This window comes from Cataglyphis hispanica, chromosome 4 (assembly GCF_021464435.1).
Source record: "Cataglyphis hispanica isolate Lineage 1 chromosome 4, ULB_Chis1_1.0, whole genome shotgun sequence".
Classification (NCBI taxonomy): Eukaryota; Metazoa; Arthropoda; class Insecta; order Hymenoptera; family Formicidae; genus Cataglyphis; species Cataglyphis hispanica.
The window spans coordinates 12,156,713-12,181,652 of NC_065957.1; the positions used below are offsets into that span (position 1 = coordinate 12,156,713).

At 35.2% G+C, this 24,940-nt stretch overlaps 3 protein-coding genes and 1 non-coding gene across 12 annotated transcripts; 1 reads left to right on the forward strand and 3 right to left on the reverse strand.

Annotated features, from left to right (window-relative positions):
- Positions 1–272: 272 nt before the first annotated feature.
- LOC126849295 (ankycorbin) lies at positions 273–11,381 on the reverse strand. Of its 5 annotated transcripts, none has more exons than XM_050590985.1 (16): positions 11,249–11,381; positions 10,451–10,679; positions 8,454–8,769; positions 7,938–8,272; positions 6,753–7,029; positions 6,320–6,568; positions 5,716–6,140; positions 5,188–5,446; positions 3,914–4,848; positions 3,164–3,805; positions 2,460–2,872; positions 1,875–2,213; positions 1,645–1,721; positions 1,365–1,519; positions 1,031–1,101; positions 273–825 (listed from the first exon to the last, which is right to left on the reverse strand). In XM_050590985.1, the coding sequence occupies exons 3-16, from the start codon at positions 8,660–8,662 to the stop codon at positions 661–663; spliced, it is 4,551 nt and encodes a 1,516-aa protein (XP_050446942.1). In that variant the 5' UTR covers positions 8,663–8,769; positions 10,451–10,679; positions 11,249–11,381; the 3' UTR covers positions 273–660. The 5 variants fall into 5 exon arrangements, with proteins under 5 accessions (XP_050446942.1, XP_050446941.1, XP_050446944.1 ...); XM_050590984.1 differs by having other exon boundaries at positions 8,454–8,724; positions 10,436–10,679; XM_050590987.1 differs by having other exon boundaries at positions 5,188–5,437; positions 10,436–10,679.
- A 586-nt stretch (positions 11,382–11,967) lies between these two features.
- Trnac-gca (transfer RNA cysteine (anticodon GCA)) lies at positions 11,968–12,039 on the forward strand. The gene has a single exon. It is a non-coding gene; the product is annotated as a tRNA-Cys (tRNA).
- A 202-nt stretch (positions 12,040–12,241) lies between these two features.
- LOC126848903 (uncharacterized) lies at positions 12,242–15,229 on the reverse strand. Of its 5 annotated transcripts, none has more exons than XM_050590203.1 (6): positions 15,041–15,229; positions 14,846–14,882; positions 14,268–14,617; positions 13,903–14,174; positions 13,540–13,771; positions 12,242–13,434 (listed from the first exon to the last, which is right to left on the reverse strand). In XM_050590203.1, the coding sequence occupies exons 2-6, from the start codon at positions 14,875–14,877 to the stop codon at positions 13,262–13,264; spliced, it is 1,059 nt and encodes a 352-aa protein (XP_050446160.1). In that variant the 5' UTR covers positions 14,878–14,882; positions 15,041–15,229; the 3' UTR covers positions 12,242–13,261. The 5 variants fall into 5 exon arrangements, with proteins under 5 accessions (XP_050446160.1, XP_050446159.1, XP_050446161.1 ...); XM_050590202.1 differs by having other exon boundaries at positions 15,023–15,229; XM_050590204.1 differs by having other exon boundaries at positions 13,540–13,765; positions 14,846–15,229.
- A 138-nt stretch (positions 15,230–15,367) lies between these two features.
- LOC126848905 (protein yippee-like 1) lies at positions 15,368–24,728 on the reverse strand. Its single transcript, XM_050590207.1, has 5 exons — positions 24,363–24,728; positions 19,094–19,460; positions 18,358–18,401; positions 17,687–17,795; positions 15,368–17,603 (listed from the first exon to the last, which is right to left on the reverse strand). The coding sequence occupies exons 2-5, from the start codon at positions 19,193–19,195 to the stop codon at positions 17,514–17,516; spliced, it is 345 nt and encodes a 114-aa protein (XP_050446164.1). The 5' UTR covers positions 19,196–19,460; positions 24,363–24,728; the 3' UTR covers positions 15,368–17,513.
- Between the last annotated feature and the right edge of the window lie 212 nt (positions 24,729–24,940).

Here is a 24,940-nt window from a genome sequence, read left to right on the forward strand (position 1 = left end):
TGTTTCTGCTAAAAAATAACATATGTACTATAAATTATTATAATATAAAATTATTCATTATAAACTATATTTAATATCTTTGTACTATTTTTATATCAATTTTTTAGGATATACATTGGAAAACGTACAAAAAAGATATATTATAATTAATCCTGAGTCATTCATTTACATTTTATTTAGAATATTTTACATATATATCTAGAAAATAGAAGAGAGAAAAAGAAAAATATGAATCAGATGTATATTTTATTATAAATAAAAATTTGTTGTTTAATTTTATATGGAATATATTGAAAAATTTTATTCTGTCTGGCAGTTTTGAGATATATTTCTTATATTATTGTTGTGCGTCAAGCAAATTTTTCTGGGAAGAATTATTGGATTTAAGGAAAAAAAAATCAAAGTTTTTTTATAATTGACAAAAGATATCTAAAATAAAAAACTTTTTTATGAAAGAATGAAACAAAATTATTTCTACAATTCTCTAGATTTTTTATAGAGTAGAGAACGTAAAGTCCACTGCTTTTGAAAGCATATTTCTTTTCCTCCACATGCAAAACTCAATTCTCGAGATATACTTTTTCTTTAAACATTTTTCTTGCAAGTTATTAATCATTCGCTAATCATTAGATTAGTAAATGAAATCTATTTGAAAAATGTTTATACACTCTTTGCATTTCTTCGTATCGTGCAGGATGATTTGGATTTCTCGTCGTCTTGCGTTTCGCCCCTTACGGTGAACGTAACGAAATATTTTTTGGTACGATCTAACTTTTCAGTCGGAAGAGCGATCACCTGTTTTTCTTCTCCATGCGTCACTTCCACCTAAAGGTGAAAAAAATAACGAATATAACAGACAACTCACACATAGAGTCCTAGATTATAATATAAGGCTCTATTCACACATAAGTATGAAACTTTACAAATTATTGACAACTTGCTTCCTTTAATCACAAATTAAAATTAAATTTCTATTGAACAATATACGTTTTGTTTTTTCTCTATCTTCTCATATAATATATTTTATTACCGTCATGTGTCCTCTGCCGCGACTCTCTATCTTCGGAAGATGTTCCGTTCGATCTGGGCCGTCTCCACCTACTGCAATTGTAATCTACATTCACACTACAGAAACTGACTCTTTGCGGGCTGTACATACATATAGACGGCTAAGTATATAAGAATTAAAGTGATTTAACTTTCTCAGCGACATATAAGAAAAAAATGCATACGAATGTTTTCTTTAATTTTTTTTGTCGTATTTAAAAAAATATTTATATATATAGTATACAAATAATTATAAATTAAAACACATATCGCAAAAGCAATGCATCATGTACTTGAATGATAATATATTGACTCACGATACGTGTACACTGGAATAGAGGTATAAGCGCTAGTCGCATGATGACAACGATGAGTTTTTTGTGTGCATTGTTTAGCTTCGGTGCAAAAATCTGGAGTAGTTGGTCTTCCTTGCAATCTTCTCAATTGTTCATACAGGAACGCTTCGAATTGTCTGATAATGATTACATAATATTAAATTATATCATAATTAAAGAATTATATTTATGAATTTATAATTATATAAATTATTCAACGCTCTCTATACATATGTATAAACTTATTTGAACCGATAGTAACCTGAAGGTTAATGGTTGATCATATTTTGCGACGCCAAGAGTGGGTCCAGACATGCCGGATCTATTAAAAGCTTCCACCTGAAAAAATCATTTTTTGCAAATCAATGCAATCTCATGAAATATACCGATAATAATCATAATATTCTAATAATAGCGACATTAACTTTTCTTATTCGCATAAAATGATTACATAATATTTTTAATATTAATTTTATAATAACCGGACCTTACCTGTCTTTTCACCAGAACATGCTCGTTTGCTCTACCATGGCGAATCTGTAATCTTTTTAGTTCCATCAATTGAAAAAAGATCTTTCTTTCGAGATAATAACGACGCAGACTAATTTGCACGTCCCTGGTAATGGTTTCCATATTGAGAGTTTGCTGTTTTTCCGTATTCGGACAGCATTTTGCGTTTCGCCTCCGTGGAATCCTCGATACTCTCGGGCTCGGCTCTATCCCGCTGTCTCTACCTCCGCTGTCCCGACGTTGCTTCCGCCAAAATCGTTCTCGATGACCATGATCGGAATTTTCAATTCTAACTAAACGATTGCTAGTGGTCGATTGTATCTGATAATGAAATACGCTGATTGGCATATCATCAATTCAATGTTGGTACACAAAATATTTTTTTCTTAAATAAAATCGAGGAAATATATAATTATACAGTTTTGAAGCAAGTTTTAATCATAATAGTCAGTACTTTTTTTCCAAAATGAAAAAGTTTAGAAATAATTAATTTAATAATGTTATTGTATTTGATAATATACTACGATTAATACAGATCATTAGATATAAATTCTTTTTTTAGACTACCTGAGGCAAAGAGTCGATCCTGGCGGTTCTAGATGTACCTAAAGTCATGCTGAGTGTTTCTTCCTCGCTCGTACTTGGCAAAACTCGCATAACACCAATCTCATTGTCTTCTTCGTGCTCCGTGTCGCGTTCCAGTGTATCCTCTCCAAGTGCTTGTCTGATTTCCTGTTCAACCGCTTCATCCTCGTCCCATTCTGGACTATCTATCACCGCGACTATCGCACGTTGATGCGGCGAACACTCTTCCGAACTTCCAAATAGATGTTTCTTCGTTAATGTATTTGAGGAAGATCTTCCTGTCCTCGCGTTCCTTCCCGTAGATGGTCTCGAGCGTTTTGTCTTCACCAGCTTCAAGGACTTTGGAGAACTCGAGCAACTATCGTCGATAGAATGAGAATCTTTGCCCCCTTGATCTGTTAGACAAATCTTTGTTGGGAACAAATGCGCGGAAATGTTGTCGAAAATGTGATTTACAAACGAGTAATAAAAGTTACAACTCGAAAAAAAATTTTATTTTTTATGATAAATATTATAATTTAATTAGAGAATATCTCTGTTTAAAAACTTTCTATTTCTCAAAGAGATTAATATTTTGAAAGTTGAAAGTTTAAGTTGAAACTTGCGAATATGTTTCTATGATTTTTTAAATATTTAAGCTTGTAGAAACATGTTGCATTTCAAGGTATTTAGTATTTTTGACTTACTTGTTTCAATCTTTGATCGTTCTCCATTGTCTGATCCATTAACGTTCTCCAAGTCCTTATCATGAAGCGTCCTTCCCGGAGAAAGAGTTTCTTCCACATTCAACATTGATTCCATTGATGATACGCCCATAGATTTCTCATCGTGTTTTTTCAATTCTTTATCCTCTTTTGATTGGGCATCTTTAATCGATTCGGAGTTCTCTTTGGCGACTGTTTTCACGGATATCTGTTTTGTCAAAGTCTCGCCTTCTTCCTTACCTGTTAGATCTGCGATTTTATCCTTTAAACTACTCGCAGCTTCGCATATCTCTGAGTGTCTCGTTTTTGATTCTTCATTATCCGATAAGGTTTGTTTCGGAACAGTTTTTGTGTTCTCCTCTTGTTTCGAATTATCGGAAATGGATTTTCCATTTTCTTCGTCCATGGTAATAGAATGTTGAGAAAGGTCTTTTTGATCCGAAACAGATTGCTTATCGGATTTTTCTTCATCTTTAGAACTGTTGCTCTTCTTATTGACGCTTTCTTCAATAGCATTAAGTTCGATACTTAAATAGGATAATTCATCAGATATTTTATCCTCGTCCGTTTTTTGCTTTTCGTGCTCGGTGCTCGGTGTTACGTTCTCGGATGTATCTAACCTGTCTGAAAGATTACTATAGCCAGTGTCAGGCAAACATTGATTTATATTAAATATGTTCACAAATTTTGTATCTTTTTTGCAATACCCGATCATTATTTAGTCTACCTTACCTTGTATCTTATCATTCGTTTTCTTGGCTTTCTCATCTTCATCTTGGATCTCTTCAGTAATTTCGGAATTTTCTTGCGTCACTTTCGGTACGCTTTCTCCAGAGACGTCTTGCCTATCCATTTTATACGACGATGCTGTTTCATTTTTATCGGAAGTAGTAATATCTCTCGAAATTTCCTTCGTCGTCTCTGTCTCTATCGTTTCCTTTTTTAAAACATCTTGATAGCTAATCTCCCTTGCTGTATCCAATGTTAATTTTGGGGTATCGGGCATTTGATCCTTGTGAACCATCGCAGTGACAATTACTTGCTCAACAGTTTCTTGACTGGTGCTATCCGTGGCATCTCTACGATATCGAGATTCTATTATTCTCTCATCTACTTCATCCTTTTCGAATGTTGTTCCCGAAGTACGCACCGGCTCTCTTATCGCTGCGCATTTTTCTTTTTTATCGGACGATTCATTTCGAGCCACTATATTTTCATCAATATCGGATTTTTTTGATCGGCCGGGTCTGGATGTCTTCTTGGAGCTACGTTTGTGCATTTTAGTCAGTTTTGTCTCTTTTGTGCATTCTCTAGGAGTCTTTGATTTTCTTCCGGATACCATCTTTTCACATTTTTTTTCTAGTGATTTTTTCACTACGATCACCTCTAAGCTATCGTCGCTTACACTGCGATCGTCATCATTGTCCTCTTTTTTCGAGCTATCTTTGGCTGTTGTTTCATTGGAACTCTTACTCTTGTTCTTTCTTGTTTTCTGTTGCACTTTTGCGCGTTGCCGCTGTACAGTTGCTTCAGTTTCATCATTATCGTGAGAATAGTCGCAGCTATCAGATTCGATTGATGAATCTGAATATTCGTGTTTGTGACTCATCGATATTCTTCTGCTTCGTTTTCTTCGCAGATTGCGCCCGCTGTTGCCATTATCATATCTATCGATATTTAATAACAATTTAAATAAATTTGGTACTTTATGACAATGCAATACGATTTTAATTAATCAAGAAGGTTTAAAAAGCATATATCTTTCTATCTCTATTTTTTTCTTTCTCTTTTTATTTATTTTTTTATCGTTGGAACTCATTAAAAAATTAATTTGTATTAATTCGACATTCTAAAAAATGTTGATTTAATAAATTTAAATTATTGAAAATTTTTATGTAATAACTTGTAAATGAAAAAAAAAGAGTTTGTTATATAATATTATATAATATTATGAATTCTCCTTGTATTATTTTGCATTGTATAAGATATTATTTGCATTGTTTTACCGCGCGGATTCGCTTCTAGCTCTTCTCTCATCTTTTTTCGTGGATGTCTTCGATAATCGCACTTCCTCTTCGCTAAAACTTCGACTATCTCGACGAGCAAGCTTCTTCAAATTACTTTTTCGCCGCGTTCTCCTTTCTATCCATCGTTCCTCGTAATAAAGCTCAGGGTGTCTGTGCCTTCTGCGATCTTTTCTGCAAGGACTACTATCGCTCGCGGAGCTACTCCCATCATGTTTCATTCGAAACTTTGCTGTGAAAACTAAAATTGTTTCAATAACTTATTTTGTTACAAAAAGCAATAATATATTACTATCGTACATATTTTTTTTTATAACGTACAAATAAAATATCAATCTTTAATTATCTTTAAATGGTGAAACTTTAACATTAATAAAGTCATATATACATAAATATACACTTCGTAAAAATATTTAATATATAATACATTTCGCAATTTATATTATTATTTTGTGTGAATTGCTTCTCAGTCAAATTTATCTAACATCTTTACATTATACCTAATCTGACCTTTGTTCGGTGCAGTTTTATGTGTCCTCAATTGCTGAGCCGTACTGCCACCGTGCATCTGAATCAATTTTGCGCAATCTCGATGCCCTCTGTAGAGGGCCGCGTCCAATGGAGTCATCGAGTTGCCTTTGCTAGTTCTAAGAACAGCGTTGATTCTCGCACCGTGATCTAAAAGAATCTTGCACGCATCCAAATAGCCGTGCAAGGCTGCGACGTGGAGAGGTGTTTTGCCGTCGGGCGTAGCGACGTCCAATGTGCTTGGTCTTTTCTTCGCTAGCCACTTTATCAGCTCAATTCTACCGGATGCGACAGCCTCGTGGCCGATGCCTGTACCTCGTACGGTTCTAGCGTGAAGCGAACCACCGTGTTGACTTAAAATCTTCAAGGTTTCCAATTGGCCCTTAGCCGCGGCGCAAAGCGCCGGTCTAAAAAATGGCGTTAAATTTTCTTTGAAACTGAAACTTTTTATTAGAGTCGAAATATACAGCGAATCGATAAAATTCGACTACAATAGATACAAATTATAGATGGATATTTAGAAAAAAGTATATCAAAAAGACTGATTGTGCGAATAAAAATTATCCGTAACTTTTTGTAATCTTACGTTCTACCCTTTCGATCTTGACGATTGGGATCTGCACCGAGTTTAAGAATAAGTGCAGTGGCATCAGCGTGACCCAACGTGGCGGCGTAATGTAACGCGGAGCAACCGTTGTCGTCCACGTGGTCGGGATGAGATCCGCACAAATTGACCAATGTTTCCACGCATCTTGCGTGACCTCGGGAAGCCGCGCAATGAAGCGCTGTCAATCCATCTTTGTCCGAAGTACCCGCAGCCGCCGAACCTCCAGCTCTGAATCGTTGAAGGATTAATAAATACATATGCCTTAATGCTCTCATTATCGCTTATGATCGAGGATCCAAAATGGTATAATTTCGCAGGGAAAGTTGAATTTAAATTTTTTTACAATTTCTATAAAGATTTGTGATAGATTGATCCGTGTCGGAAAATTAAAACAATTTTAACAACCAGTCACCTTGCCAGAGCTAATACGGCCTCCACACTGCCCGCGCTTGCCGCCCATAAGATAGGCTGTCGTCCGTCTTCGTCCTTCGCATTTACATCCGCACCGAATTCTAAGAGCGTTTGCAGAACCTTTAAACCAATTTTTTTGGGAACCGCGAGCTCGGTTGTGGCGGCCGCACCGCAGCATTGGGCGGCGTAATGAAGCGGAGAACCACCACGTAAATCAGGAGTGGATGGTCGTGCACCAGCTGCCAAAACTAATCGAACGCACTCTGCTTCTCCGCAGACTGAAAATTATTTTTACATCTCTTATTATTATAATTTTTTTTAGATATTTTATTTTGCGAAAGAAGAGAGGGTATAATACAGGCTGTTTCTCGTCAAGGATTCCCTCTTTAAGCGTCCTTTCTTTAAATTGCGGGCAATCTTGATATCAATTTTCTTTCATATATCACAAACCAAATTAAAATTTTATGAAAATAAATTTTATTTAAAATAACTATCAGATTTGTTTGAGCGCATTATTTCGAACCTATATTCTTACGCAAACCCGATGCAAATATCTGGAACACTGTGTTCCCTTTTTGGAAGGTCAAATTGTCCGCGGTCATACATTAAATTCCCTTAAGAGCTGGGTGACGGGTGAAAATGTAGAGCGCATATCGTTCCTTCTGATCTTCGGAGAGATGATGGCGTGTAGTGGTCAAGTAAGGTCAGTAGGTCGCCCCGGATGACGTCACTTTGGTCTGCTAATAACGATCACGCGAGAGCACGTATTATCGCGATCATTTAAGCGAATTGATTATATAGTTACATCTCAAGTTACTTATATAATTAAAAACTTATAAATGTACATGTGAAAACGTTTTTTCATTCAAAAAATTTTGACGGATCTAAAATAATGCATCTCTGTAATATGATAATCAAAAATTAAAAAAAAAATTAAATTATTTTCATGCTTTTAACAGATTTTTAAAGAGATCAAAATTTAATGTAATAAGATAAAATTCCGACATGATTTCTCACAGTATAATACAAGAATAAATATAGTCATCTATTATCTTGGAGAATAAATATTCGCTACATAGCACCAAACTAATCTACCGACCTGATGCGAGATCTCGCGATTATGTGTGAGAATTTTTCTAATTTATTTCTCTAGTTTAGATATATCAGATACAAGTAAGAGAAGTACCGGTAGCCCAATGAAGAACGCTGTGCCCTTCGAGATCCTTGGCGTTGACATCGGCACCGTTCGCTAAAAGAACCGCGACCAGCTGAGTATCGCCGGCGATGACCGCTAGATGAAGTGGCGTGTGACCTTCGGCGTCCGGGGCGTTCACCAATTCCGGTGCCGCCGCGGCCACCGCACCACCGGTTCCCGCGTCCATGCAATAATGGAGAGCGTTTCTTAACGTGCGATCTCTGTAAGCGATTGTTTCTCCCTGTTCTTTTAGTAATCTCAACACCCTCGCTCTGTCACCCTGTTGACAGGCGTGCATCAAAGGCGTAGCACCAATGTGTAGCACTCTGAAACAGAGAGACGGATCACTAAGTATTATTCCATTATTCCATTTGCAGCAATCGTTTAAATTTTGTGTGGAATATCCTCTCCATCAACTAGATTGATTTCCAGGCAAAAATAGAGAGGAAAATTAAAACGGTTCGGAATTAATATCGAGCGGTGTGGTCAACACATTCCCACATTTACCTGTAAGGTCTTTTCTTGCGATGATCCTGATGCGACGCAACGCAGGGCCTGGGATCCTGCGATGTACCGGTAACCGATCTGTCCTTGGTACGATGATTCGGACACGATGTCAGCGGAGGCAAGGACACGTCGGCCACACGTTCTGTTTTCTTCTGAGGTTGAGATTTCTCCTGCGGCTTCAACGGGATCGGCGGTGTCTTGGTGTCCATGCCCGTCTATGACGCCTACCCGCGACTACGCCGACTGATCGGGCGAAGGCATGTTCGAACCTCTTGACGAACCAAATTCATCACGTCAAAGAGGATGCCCGGTCCTTCTACCCCGAGTAAAGTAGTAATTAAAAGGAAATTCAAGTTGTAAATATTTATTACAAAATGATGTACAAAATGATACTCGAAATGTATTATTATAATTTTGAATACTATAGGTGTTAATGGCAATAAGATGAGTGTACATATATATATATATATATATATATATATATATATATATATATATTTGGTATAATTAAAATTAAAGATTAACATTTTGACATTATCCAAGCATTTCAAAACACGATGCACAGCGATAAATGGAATTATCGTTAAACTAAAAATATTAATTTAGATATCTGCACGCGGAAGACACATTGTTGTAAAATTTGTAGCCAGATCCGTATCCTAAAGTGTGTAGCCCCATTAAAGTACGACCCAAATTTTCGATTCTAAATTAAAGTTGACCACGTGGATAGACTGACCAGGTCACTCGCTACCATAGAAACCAATGGTCACAACATGCGGCTACTTATAAAAGAATCGTATAATGGCTGATACTACGGCAAGGTCACCACGTGTCGAATTCTAATCTTCACTTGGCGTGGATCGTCTCGCAAGCTGTCAAGAAACTGATTACTTAAAATATCAGACTGTTTAACCTTGGTGTGAATAGCGTGGATCTTATAGTCTCGACCATGTAAATGGAATAAAAGTTTTATGATCCTTTTTTTCTGAAACCTGAAATTCATTTAACTTTTATCACAAGTATTTTAGATTATTAAAATCAAAAATGTATATTTTTTTTTAATCAAAATTATTTTTCATTGAAATTCAATAGCATAATGCTATAAATATTTTTAGACTCATGCTACATAAGAAGAAAATACTAATAATAAATTTAAATTTTTAAATAAATATCGCAATTTTTGAAAATTAATTATGCGGCATTTCCTATATAAATAAAGCAAATTCAAAAAACCTAAACTTCATTTAAAAAAAATTTGAGATATAGAAAATGTACGATTATAATTATATTTATTTATCTTCTTGAAAATAGCGTTTTATTTTATTTAAACTATTTTTCTTTCATGACATTATTGTTACATATTAACGAAAGATCATCTTATATATTTATTTTACAATTTTCAATTAATCAATTAATAAAGAGAAGTAATTAATGTTTGAGTTAATCACGTCCATAAAACTATCCGCTCGTAAATTAGATGAAAATCGCAAGAATATATTATAGTGATCTCGCATAACAATACCTTGTTCATCTATTGACAAAAAAATGCAATATATTATTTATATGTGTCATAAGTAGCGTCTCTCTGTTATAAAGAAATATACCTGATCGAAATGAATTAATTGGGTTACTTTACAGTATAAAATAAATTCAATGTTGTATATACGTATATTATATACAAACAAAATTTATCGAATTTTCAGAAACTCAAGTTGTGTTTACAAATAACTTCTAAAAAATTTTAAATTATAAAAAGATATCTGTGCTTGATTAAATTTCAAATTAAAATGAGACCCATTTGTAAAATTAGCTAAATAATGTAATTTTATTAGCTGTTTTCTTAATTCTTAATCATTAATTATTAGAATAGCATAACTGTGTCTTATATTTATATCAAAGAAAAATTAATTCCAGATCGATGGAATCTTTTGAGAAGGAATATTACAGATTTCTCGCGCAGTTTATAATCTCTCGATACGTACGTGCAATGAACTCACACTGTACGATGCGGCGATGACTGGAAATCGTTATTTCGTTGATTCACCATGCCGCACATCGATCGTTATTGTTCCGTTAATAATTCGCCGAGACCTTCGTACTTCGTGATGTTGCGTCATTAATATTTAACGGCAACATCTCGCCGTGTTACATGCACCTCTCGTACGCCTCAAGTAACACGTGCGCTTATTGTTTGCAAGATCCGAGTTGGTAATCTCGATCGAAACCCTGTCCATAAATCTCTCTCATGTACAATGTACACATTTGCCGACAAAAGTTAAAAAATAAAATAGCTATTCTCTCTCTTTCGCACACGTACTCCTGCTCTACGGAATATATATTTCTTATGCTTGATACAATAAATGATATACATAAAGCGACGAATAAAATTAAAAATAATTTATAGAAAAATATGAAAACTATATATTCTTGTATTGTTCTTTTAATAATATTTTCAGAAACTCTTATCGAAAAATATTTTTCACTATATTTTTTTCATATTTTTAATAATATTCTGGATGATATTTTATACAGAGAGCGAGGGAAAGAGAGAGAGACAGAGAAGATAGATTTTAAATTTATATATTTCTTTAAATTCTCTATAATCTTAGATAGAAAAAATGCAAAAAAGATAACCTTGTATATGACAAAAAAATAGAAATAATATTAATGATAATTATATAAAGAAATGCGTTAACTTTTATGATATTAATCAAAAAAATATACAAGAATTTAATCGATTCTCGTTCTAGTTATAATATTCCGATATAATGTGCATATTTAAATGATATTCTTACCCTCACGATATGAATTACGGTATCATCTCGGATTGCTTGCTTATCATTACGAATGGCGCGAGATTTCAAAAAGTCAAAGCTCAATCAAACGTCAAATGTTGCTCCGGCCACGAGGTCGACTCATTATGACAACAGTGAAACGCACCTTTATATAGTGAGAAGCGCACTGAACAGTCTGCATTAGCTTAGCACGAGTAAGTTAACGTAAGGGTTGCTTAGCTACCATCGCGTCTCAGTAACGTACCAATAAAAACAGATCCATATTATTGAGTGCGAAAAGATTTATATGTGTGTGTGTGTGTGAGAGAGAGAGATCAAAATCTATCAGATCTTGTATTTTTCAATTAAAGATAAAAAAGCGTTCAGAACGTTCTCTGAAATAGAATTTGAGAAATTTTTTCCAATTTGAAAAGAATCTATTAAAATTACTAAGATTAATAAAAATTATGTCTAAAACAATTACTCTTTTTGTATGTTAAATCCTATTTTAATTAAAAAAAAAAGTTGTAAAGTTTGTAATTATTTACAAAAGTAAAAAACATTTTTCTAAGAAAATTGTATTAGAGCAAACGTAATGGCTATTTCAATTAATCAAAATTATTTCGGTATTGCATAAATTATTTTTATATATGACTATACTTGATAAATGAAATAAATTCAATATTCTGTAGAATTCAATATTCAATAGAAAATTATGTATTTGACACCAATCTATAACTGGGGGTATAGCTCAGTGGTAGAGCATTCGACTGCAGATCGAGAGGTCCCCGGTTCAAACCCGGGTGCCCCCTCACGAAGTATTTTTTTATCATATTATATATTTTTTTAGAGACTAAACATGTTCAAAATATTGTTCTGTAATCATTTACTTTTTTGTAATTATATACATATATTATCATCCATATGTGTATACAAAATTCAATACATTATATTGGCAATATTATTATTACTGACATTTTGCGCAAAAAACGGGAATAATAAATAAAAATCTCATTTGATTTTTACACTTTATTATCAATTTCATCAAAAATTGGTAAAAAATCATATTAGTAAAATTTGTAGCAAATATTTAATTTTTCTCATTACAGTCTATCTTATAATATCTTTCAGAGAAAATATTTATTTTTAATTATAATGTTCTAGTGATAGATTATAAGTAATCGATAAATTGTTAAAAAATTACAGAATTGTCTCCATAAAAAAAATTGATTGGTTCACTATTTGTTGTCCTCTTTCTTTATAGATGTAAAATTATGTCCAACAATTACATAACATTATAAACAAACATACATATGACAACAATATAGTAACATATAAAGTTATACTAAAAATTTAATTTTGTGCATGCTTAAACATTTGAGAGAGAACATTAGAAAGAAAAAAGAAAGTATACAAGAGGAAAGTTTACCTAAGATTATAGCACTTAATATCTCTTCCATTAGAAAACAAATTATGAATAATATATGTGCTATTATAATTTATCCTAATATTGCTATATTATTAGGTGAAATTATTTTGTATATATTCTATTGATAGTGTCACTCTCAGTCTTTCAATGCAATAAGTTCTGTCAATATTAGCACAGATGTAAAAACATTAGATATAATTTCTTATAAATCTTGCCGCCTTTACTTTCTCTCTTTTAGTTCATTTATCTTTTTATCATTATAATTCTAATTTCTTAACAATTATTGTCAATATATATAATTTTATATGCAAAGTAATATCTTAATAGTACTTGGAAGACTTAACAGTATAGTTATTTCTAATTTTTACTTTGTTATGCATATAAAAAATAAATCTTATAGAATATATATCATATGAATATTCGTCATTTTATATATAAGGCAATTTGTGAAAATTATATATATATAAGATCTAATTTCTCAATCAATATCCATCTTCTATGTATGCTCATAAAAAAATTGAGTGTTATTTGCAGTAATTTTTGTCATGTATGAGAGATGTTATAATGTTGCGATCCAAAAAGAAATTCAATATTTGTGCCTAATTTTAAGAAAATCGGTAATATTCTGCAATGTGATTTAGCATATCTTGAAAAGCCGTAGAGAGTGATGTTCCAAATTTCTGTCTCCATAAATGTCTAGCAATGATATATTGGCCTGAAGTGTGCGTAGCTTCTTGAACTTCCTCACAGATTTCAATGGCGCTTTGCCAAATTGTTTCTTAAAAATTAATAAGAACGAATAATTCGCGCAAAAATTGTTTATGATAGAGAAATATATACACTTATGTAATTACGACATTATTGTATGAAGAAAAATAATTACCAAGATTGTCAAGAAGTTTACTTTGACCAGGTGGATCAAACTTTTGTAATTGCTCAATACTGATAATCTTGTATTGCCTTAAACTTTGTAATGATTCATAATTACAGCAGCAAACACGATCATTTGCTACTATATAACTTCCTGGCACTGCATGCTTTACAATTTCCTTCAGAGCTTCTTTCACCATATTACATTTGTTGACCCCTATTTGTTGCTTGTCAATCTTCTGTGGCTATGAAATACAAAATTAAACTAATTTATGCAGCAACTAATATCTATATATATCTATATAACTATATCTATATACTAATACTATTAGCCATATAATAAATAAAACAGCAATCGCTAATTACATTCTATTACCTCTGGTACAGCTTCGATCATATGTAACCATATGCGAGGCGGTATAGCATTCGCTTCCGCAATGCATATTATTGTGTGAGAATTATTATTGCGTTTTTTGGCAGAATTCAAATCTGGTTGACGTTCTGTCATATAACCACTAGGGAATTCATCCACTATTAATATTGCACCTTCACCTCCTAATAACCAATCCTCTGGATGTTTCTTTACATAGATTGCAGAAATTTCATCACAACGTTCATATGTTTTCCTAACTACATGTTTCTTGATATCTGCAGTAATGTGTATATATATATATATATATATATATTTGATTCTACATAATATTTCTTAATATACCATAAAATACTTATATAAATAAGGACCTAAGTATGAAGCAGTAATTTCGCAAGGAATATTTTGACACCATCCTAGTATCAATTGAAGGCACATTTTCAGGTCACATTTTATTCCAAAAAAGAAAGATTTTTCTCTTATTGACAGCTTTCTCAAGCAGTCAGGACAAGACCAAATATATTTGTCTATGATTCTTGCAGGATTCCATGCTAAACTACGTCCATTACATTCCAAATGAGGACAATTGGAAACTGTACGAATTAAACTCATTTCTTTTAACCAACTGCATAATTCTCCCTCATGTCCTTTTTGCAGCATTGGTCGTACAACAACATCGAATAATCCACCACCATCGCTAAAGCTTCCCAAACTTCCTGTTCTATAAAAATTTGTATTACAGATCAATATAATGTAACATTTTCATTATAAACTGATGTATAATTTGTACAATTGATGTGAATGGCAAACTGCAGTGTTTTATTAATTATCTCAATAAGATTTACAAGAACCTCTCTCTATCTTTCACAATCAGAGCAAGTGACAGGATTTGTATATAATAAAGAATTATATAGCTGTCATTTTTGACATTTCATGATTTTATAATTACCTTGAGCTTTTAACTTTTGCGTTTCTCATCATTAATTCTAAAGTAACAGACAATGTTTAATAGAAATGTAATAACGATAAATAAAAATTTGCCCACATACACACACACACACACACACACACACACACACAAAGTAAGAACAAAAAAGAAAAAATAATAATTATAAGAAACGCTAACAGGAAAATGTCAATTTACTACGATAGAATCCATTGTTATCTGTATAATATGGTGGTGCAACGTTCCTCCGGTGGACACTGATATAGCAAAGCCTAAAACGCAATGCGCATGCGTGAAAATGAAGCGCTATTACATTTGAAATCGGACAAAACTAAAGATGTTTAATTTAAAAAATTTCTGAAAGAATTCTCAATGGCGTGTATATACTTACCCTTCAGTCTTTTATTGTGATCTTTATCAAAGAATGCACTGTACACTCCCATATTCAAAAAATCAAAACACATTTACACAAAATGTTTATAATATATTTATTCTTATAAAATATGGAGAAAAAACACATCTAAATTATCCTCAACTTTGTGGTTTTTTTTTTTTTATTTTATTAAGAACACGTTTTACAAAGCAAAGTCCTGTGATGGTGGAAGTTGTGGAGGCTGAGAAGACTACGGAATTAGTGTCGATAGGTACATTTCAACAAGGTTCTGAAAAGAGGTGAGTGCGGATAAGGAGATATCGGCACATTAATATAAAAAGTACTCTGAGTGACAGCGTGAATATTAGGCCGACACATTCATTCATTCGTTCATTCATTCATCGGTCAATCCGTCGAACAGATAGGCGGGCAGACATTTTTCTACAGACGCATGAATACACTGCACTTTCATATAGATGCACTTTAAAGATAAACATATGTTTTGCTTACACATCATGTTGTGGAAAACGGTGCAGGAAACGAGAGGAGCATTGATATATCATATAAAGTATTTCATACAATATAAACAAATTATCGTTTAACGAATAAACACAAATAACTCTATCTTCCTGTTAATAATAAAACACTCACGTGAAAAAGAAATAATTTTCTATGCAAAAGTCGATTAAACGCAACAATTTATACGAGTTTTTAGTTTAATCATTAAGTATCATGCACAGAAAGAAAAAGAGAGAGAAAGAGAGAAAGTAAGAAAGAGTAACTTGTATTTATCCGATTTTCACTAATAGCATAAGTGCAAACGCCATTAAATATAATAATTGCTGATAAGTTTAAAACTTTTATCAACTCTCGTTTCAATAATCATAACAAGAAGATAGCAACGGAAGAACTTGTCAAGGAATATAGCAAAAATGACAGATTCGTATAACCAGTCTGTAATATCTCGAAAAAGAACTTTTTATGCAAGAATCATACATTGCATAAGAATGCATTTAAATGTAATGTAAGTATATTCAATTGCGAACGTTTGTCTATATTTGATGATTAATAGATTAATCCTCGATGAAAGACTATCTTTTTACATAGGGAATCGTGACCATTACTAACAATCTCGTAAATACACAGTTGGATCTCATAAAATATTTACGAACGAGATCGATATTTTAAAAGAAACGAACAATCACCCTTTCCTCTACATTTCAGATATATTTCATATGACGTGCATATAGGAAGGCGCGCGCGCGCGCACACACACACACACATACATACACAAACATCTTCAAGATTTCACAACAAAAAATTCAATCATACCACACCCTATTCAGCCAATAAAGAGGATACGAAACATATTACAACATGATATTACAGACAATTTGGCAGGCATGATGAACATAAAATCAAACTTACACACGTGACACAAAACTTGATCACATCTATGCTATCCCCCCTCTTCACCTTCTTTCATTCACTCGCTCAAATTCTTTCCTTTTTCTCTCTTTCCTCTATTCTTCTTGCCTCCGTTATTCTTTATTTATTCCTATTTTCTCTATCCACGAGGTCCTATAATATGTAATATAGGCTTTAGTACTCTATAATGTACGCTAAATTCTAGGACTACCACTACGCCGTTTCTAAATACAACGTAGTTTCCTTAATTAATATTAGGAATATCGGCAGTGAAATTCCAATGACAGACGCGGCAGGCAGGCAATCAGTCCGGCAAAGTCTGTGGCACTTGCGCTGTTCCGGTGCGTAAAACAGATAAAACTGATTGTCGGGGTGCCCCGCACGTTTAATTTTTAGCATTCAGTGTTGACATGCACACGATGCCACGCAATGTCTACAAAGATAATGGATCAAAATTAGGAAGGGGGGGGCACCCCACTGCTCGTACCGAGTGATCTCGCTTCCTTATCTCCACCATGGCACCTTCATTATCATATTCCACCATTATTCAACATTATCGTCTTATTACTCTACTCTTTTCTTCCATTGAAAAATAATTTCTTTACAATAATTGGTGAAATGTGTCCACACCGGCGAATACGGATCGCTGCGATCGCCTTCTTCGCTTGCTCGATTTGATCAGCAAACCGATGTTGAATCGTCCGAAACGAAGATTACTAAGATTATAAATCACAAATGAAATCACAGACTTTCGTTGGTGGTTCGAATAGAGAGGGGCCGCACATTGCAATTAGAACAACGTTGTAGGCATTATCAGAAAAAGTTTGATGAGAGGCACGGAGAACTTGTCTCTCTATTCCCCTCCGCTCTTCATTCCCATCCATTCTCCTTGATCATGTGGGCAAGTTCGATTATAAACTTTCCTTCCTTATACTTTTGACTTGATTCGAACGCATGCTCCTAAAACAATATTATCAAATGATTAATTTTATTACATTTTTCTTTATTTAAGATTAATTTGAATATTTTATTGGATAACTAACATATTTCCATCCTAACGTGGTTTTGCAACATTCGCAATAGATATCAGCGACAGCATGCAACCCAGTTAACAGAACTCGCTCCTCCGCAGGTCCGCAACCTACGTTCACCCTACATAAATACGTAATTATCATCTTGCAAAATGTTTCTGTCTCTCTTTATCTTCATATATGTATATATAAATATGCATATTCTAAAATTATCAACCATTACTAAAAATTAGAAAAATAAGAAAAAAAGGTTGATGTTCAAAAGAATATCGTTTATTTTAATTTTGCTCAATTATCGATAATGTTTTCTAATCATAAAAAATAATTGAAAGAATTTATATCTATTAAAAAAAAAATAAATAAATATAAAATCCAGTTTGGAAATAAAAATCTTTTTCTTTATTTATTTTCTAGTAATTTCTTGTTTTCTCTCTCTTTATTCTTTCACAAAATTTAGATATATTAAATATAAAAAATTCAAAAGAAAAGGAAAGAATGATGCCAAATTAAGTTCTTGCTAAAAAGAAATTGGCCTTGATTTAATTGAAAGAATAGAGATAATTTTAAGATACTCTGTATATATACATACATATATATTATAAAAATGATCGATATCAAAGATGTAAAAAAATTATTCTCCATTCTATTTATTTAATATTATTGTTAATTTTAATTATACTTACACGGAATTAAAGAGATAGGCACGACCTTGACTGCCCTGGAAGGACTGGAATGCGAAATAGACTTATTAGAATTTAATTTGATTCATAATGTACATGATAAAACGAGACATCGAGTTAGGATGAGACACTTTCCTATTATTAGCTATTATGGAATTATTTATGATGTCGATCGGAAGCGCGTGTTTCCGGTAAGCGAGTTTCCGACTGTGATTTCTTCAGGCTATTATGGACCTCTTTGAGATCACACTATTACTATACAATGAAGTAAACGATAATGATCTTTTCCAGTCAACAACATGATTAGTTTTCCGTTGTTGAGAAAAGGGAATCTTTTCAATTGAAAATCTTCTTTTAACAGTTCCATAATAACCCTCTTGATCTTTTATTACAGATTACGATGTCAGAAGCGAAAAAAATGAATTTTTTCCTATGTCGATCTCTATGCGTCGAAATGAATTATTAATTTCTTCATACGCCACTGTAATCATATTCGTCGATATAGATTAATCAAATATGTCGATAACTTTCATCGACATAAAGATAAGATAAAAAGTATTTTTTGAGACACGCGTTTTCTTAGAAAATTTCAAGTAATGATATCTAGGCTAATATCAATATCATATATCATAATCCGATATGTTCTCTTCTTGAGAGATGACGGAAACTTTAACAAATTTTTAAAAAAGAAAAAAAAATGCAATAAAGATCTGTTGCTTGATGGAGGCATAGAGCTCACCTTAGAGATGAGTTCGTCGTGATTGGCGAGATGAGCACGGCAGTGAATGCACGAATAAGTGCGGTGACAGGAAGGTAGGTACGCTTGAAAAGTTTTCACCATGGTGGCTTGGCGTATCCAAGCGAGCGGGAGCACACTTCGCTCTTGCTCGCTGCTATCCTCTATCCTAGCGTAAGGATACAGATGTCTTTCTCTACGCGAGAAGAGAATTTATTTATTTCCCCTTTCTTTTCTTTACGTTCAGCGGACACGAAATCGAATTTCTCTCCGAAACGCGGGGTGGTGGTGCGATAGTAGCCCCGTTCACCGCCGCTTCGTGCTCCGATCAGCTGTTGAGCTGGTTCAGACAGCGCCGGTTCGGGGACACCTGTAGTAAATAAAAACAAAGGAGATTACTGAAAAATGTGCAACGTTGATCTTCATTTCGAATCGATTCTCGTCGATATATCAAATCTCCATAACGTCCCATAACGAGATACAGATTCGAGCATGCGTAAAAAATGCGCAGCGAATAGATAGACGACACGCTCCAATGTTTCACATTCGTATCGCAAAATAAATAGCTTTTTATCATAACAGTTATTGTATTAGTTCGGAAACTAATTTCGCGCTCTTACAAGTTCTACAATTTTCAAGAGATATACATGTCGACGATATATCGATTCGTACGTCCGTGAATTACGCGATGAATATCTCCGCCAGTAAACTGCATTACAAACATATAAGCTTTGTGTATATCTTCGTCTTGAAAAAATTCTTTATTTCAACCATCGCGAAATGTCATCGCGTTCTATCCTTTCTCTCGCTCTTATCTTTTCTTTTTATTTTCGTAAAAGAAGAAAGAAAAGGCTATTGGCGAACTGGGTGGGAAAGAGCGCAATGACAGCTGCGGAAATGATGTTGAAAGCGAAGCGAGGCGTAGCTTTCAAAGGCAATTGCACCGATGTACTACACACATCGGCTGACGTGCCGCCACGTGCTGGCGCGCGTTCGAACAAAGAGACAAGGACGTTATTATGAATCGTTAAAGATAGGTCTTTTTTTTCTACGCGCCAGGCGAATAGAGACGCACAAGCCTCTTCTTTCTCATCCTTCCTTAGAACAGATACCGGACGCTTTATAAATGCGCTAATCGCGCACTCGTTTCTCCGCAAAATCTTCGCTAATCAAAATTGATTCCCGAGGTGACCTCGCTGAGAAGATTCAACTGGAGCTGTCCAGTGCATCCAAGTATGTACACTCGCGAGTACATCTTTAGATACACTTTGTATATGATAACTCTTAAGAAAACAATCACTAGAAATATTAAAATTTATTTGGATTCGCGAATATATACCGATTGAATTCGGTCTCTCGTCTTTGTTGGCAACCGGCTCGAACGAAGAGTAGAACGAGAGCGGGAACAAGTTTCCTAACGGATGACCGAGAACAAAGAGACCGGGACTTTAGAGTCAATATACTAGTCAAGGTCATTGCTACTTATCGTAGACGCACCGGCGTCTTTTTTATTCTCTCATCGCGCAAGTACGGATGCGACGACGAGAAGAAGAGGAAAAAGAGAAAGAGACAGACCAGCTCAACAACTCGCCAAGCTTGCAGCGAGCGACTAAAGAGAGGAAACTTGTACGCATTTGTAAGAAAATTTTATCTAAAATTTATATCTCTCGTCACAAATAAAAATGAAATCGCATTATCTATTCGTACGCAAATGTCACGGTATAAAAGACAATTTTTTGCAAAAGATTCTATACGATATTTAAGAAAAAGGAAAAAAAAGATTCTGGAAACACATTTGCGCGTATTTATGTCATTGTTATATATATATATATATATAAAATTTATTGTGAAAAAAATATATAAATAATTTCTAAAATATATAATTCTTGACGGTTGGGCGAAAACAGAGACGATAAATTGACATAATTAATTATAAAATTATTAATCATAATCATCGATCGTAGCTTTTCTTATCGTCTCGATATCGCGTAATACATCTACTCGATACTTTTAAAAAGAAACCTAATAAAGTGCAAGCCCCGGGTGACTCGGAAAGAAATGATCGAGGGGTTGACGACCGAGGACCCAAGTGCGGGGGACAAAGACCCTTCTGCCCCCGCGCTTCCAGTTATTTATAAACTGCCTTCTGTGCGCAAGAGAATTTGCGCGAGTTCACCCTTCACCCCGCATTAGAGCTACATTACAAACGAGGATCGAATGGGCGGGTGCCATTGCCCTCGTCGCAACGTTGTCGCAACGCACTGATTACGGCGCAGGAAAAAGGCAGGGGAAGATGGCGGAGAGAGCCACACGAGAAGCCTCGAAGAATCCTGCTCAAATCACCGACCCCTCAAATCGCGACTCAGAAATATATTCTGAACAATGACAAAGAAGTGGGTTCGAGCGAGCTAATGACTCATAAATTTTCAACGAGTTTCTGCATACGATACTGACAAATCTGAAGGGCTCGTAATTCTTTCAAAGTGACTCGAACAAGAAAAATATAATGCTCGATGCGCAATAAGGAAAGCAGCGAGAGAATAAAAAAAAAGAAAGTAGATAAGGAAGTTGTGTACGGTACCATATCTTCCAAAATGAGATATCGAGAAAGAGGAAGTTACGCGAGGCGCCAGGAAAGAATCGCGCGCAACAGGGAGACGAGAGAGAAAACAGCGGAGCGCGCGCGCGGCTATTCCGTCGCGCAGTCAGCTGATAGTCCAGTCAGCTGTAAATGTACACAAAACCGTTGTCCAACAGGTTCATGCGACGCGACGCAACGCGCCGCGCCGCGACGCCGCCTTCGATCGACCGATGAGTTTGCAAGGACACCTCGCGATTCTCTTCGTTCTTCGCAAGCCATCGAGGAAGCAATGATAGAACAGATCAACCGCGAGAAGGAATATTCGCGAGTATCGTGAAGAAATCGACTGGCCGAGAGTGTTCCGCGCGCGATTGCATATATGTTATGCGCGCCAAAGATAGAAGCCACGATGTTTACGCGCAATATTACTCGTTCGAAAAACAAGATCTCCTCGCGACACGATATTCGCGATTGCATTGATACGATCGATTGAGATTGAATAAATCATACATCGACTAAATAAATAAACAAGAGAAAAAAAGAGAGAGAGAGAGAGAGAGAGCAAGAGAGCTGTGTTTAGTTTAATTATTTCGCGCCATTGTCGTTATATATATTCGTTTTCTTTACAACGTGGCCGTGGAATATGAATAACAGATTGTTTTTCAAAGACAAATTATCGTGTTATCATAAGATGTAATGCGCACAATTTTTATAGACCATAATACTGATTTTTTTTTTCGACAATCCAATATTCCCTAACAAATTTTCTTGTCAAATAGCACATATATGTTTTCATTATAAATTTATATATTTCTTTTGTAATATGTATATATATATATATATATATATATATATATATATATATTAAACAAAATGTATATTTTTTCTCCGCGTTATTACGATAAATAAAAAATCTGATAGAAAAGAATCAGTGTCTATTCAGTTACGCCATCCGGACAAAATACATTTAAAACTATTATATTAAATTTTTCATAACGTTCTTATATCCAAACTCGTTTCACGACCATCAATTAAACAGATTAAGACAACGATTATTTAATAAAAGAATTGTGAAAGATTTAAGAAAGATTCTCGTAATCAATCTTGCAGCAGTTGAATCGAAACATTCGAGAACGTACTTGGCTGAGATAATGATCCTGATATCTTTATGACGCGACAGTTAGATCAGCTGTTAATGTATACAAAACATCGTGGATGCGCCGCATCGTTATCTGGCGACATTGTCGCTTGTATATCCGTGTACTATTTATCGTACGCGTATACATATGTATTCGTGCATGATAAAGAAAATGGATAGTTTAAACATCTCTCGCAGATCTACAAACCATGTTTATATATATCCTGCTATACATTTGTATATTATCGGTACGTGTAAAAGAATCGAAAAGGGGATCGCGAATGAGGGCCGAAAGATTCCGTTATTTTCAGCCATATGTCGGTGAGGTACAGTTAACGTCAAGTGCGATTATTTCGTCGTACGAATGTCTGCGTGTTGGCGTGTAGTTTGCCACCTCAATCTAAGATTTTGTTTACAAAGAAAACGAATAGAGTTTTCTTTCTCATTTAAAAATAAATAGGATCGACACTGACACGAATCCGAGGTGAATGTCTCGGCAATCACCGGAACTGGCAAGAAATCGAACGTAATGGGAAAACGCACACATATGCATACGAATTAACAAAATAAACATTATTATCTTACGAAATGATAAATTTTTCGACGAACATTAAGATCGTTGCGATAAATCGAAACCAGACGAATTCATTGATAACAAAAGAGAGAAAGACAGAGAGAGAGAGAGAGAGAGAGAGAGAGAGGGAAAGAAGGAAAGGATTGTGGGTTGCTAACCTGACGCGATACCCCTGCTCGTTGACAAGGACGAGGGTGAGAGCGAGACCAAGCGAGACAGAGGACAGAGTACGCCTCGCGAATCGAAACACAGTATGGTGAGGTGAGGTGAGGTGAGGTGAGATGAAACGTGGAGAGGCGAGGCGGGACGAGGCACAACGAATGAGGCAGCTGACAAGTCCCATCAGCTGAGAACGTACACAAACCCAATGATTTAACGCGACGTATTCGCGGGCATTAACGCGGGTTCGATGTGCGATAGCGCGTCAAATTCGACGCGCCAGATAAAAATAATGTCCCTCGTCGAACCCGAATATTACGGAAGTTACGAAAACAATATAATGCGTAGTTGATTCGAGACGGAGGCAAGTATGGAGTACGTCACTACGATTCTACGACTATACGCTTCGATACAGTCGCAATAACGAGAAGGAGCTTTCGGGGTCGAAGAGACGGAGAAATAACAAGTGCGAGAAGAGAGGGAGAGAAAGAGAAAGAGAAAACGAAAAAGAGAGAGAAAGAGAGAGACTTATTTATACCGATCGAAAACGATATATACGAAGCGCGCACGGTCGTCTTACGCTTCGATCAGCTCGATTTCGCATGGATATCGTGTCGACGTCTACGAACTGCATCGCTGCTACGCTTAGACGATTCTCTAGCTTTAGTCGCGCCGTGAAAAACACTTGACGCGATCGCGTATAGATACACGATATACGTACGTGCGAAGAAAAATCACGAAGAAAGTTATTCGGGTAAACAGACAAAGGGAGCGCGTTAGTGACATTTTATTTTGATTTAAAAATTTTTGTTTCACGTACCTCCATATGCATCCGTGACCGCTGCAGCAGCGTGCGACGACGACGCGGTTGTTCCTCGATCCTCCTCTCTCTACTCTGTCGCGGCTCGGGCCTCGGAGCGCGAACGACCACGGATCACGGCTGTTTCGTCTCTGTACGATTGTGCCACAAACAACGACGGCGTCGGCGACAGTTCGTCACGATCATTACTAAATTACGCGAGACGCGCTTGCACGTCCAGCGAACTACACACTGTGACTGCTGATCGTTGCTCTCTGATGCTCTCTGATCGACTCTCGTCGTCTCGTCGTTCTTCGATTTATTTCGGTTCGTCCGCAAGCGAAATCGCGCACACACACGGTGACCCGTTCCGCGCGCACGCGCCGCGCGACGCATCCTCGTCCCCGTCCCCGTTCCATGACTACGGCACCCTATTTCAGACCGGACACCGTCAGCAAAAGCGCGCGAAAATCTAACAATTTCAAATGTTGGAGACGAAAATATGCGTGCGAAAGCTTCATCTTACCTTGCATCGTGTATATATGCAAGAGCTACTTTCTTCAAATTATCTACAATTTTTTTTTGCCTTTTTCTCCCAC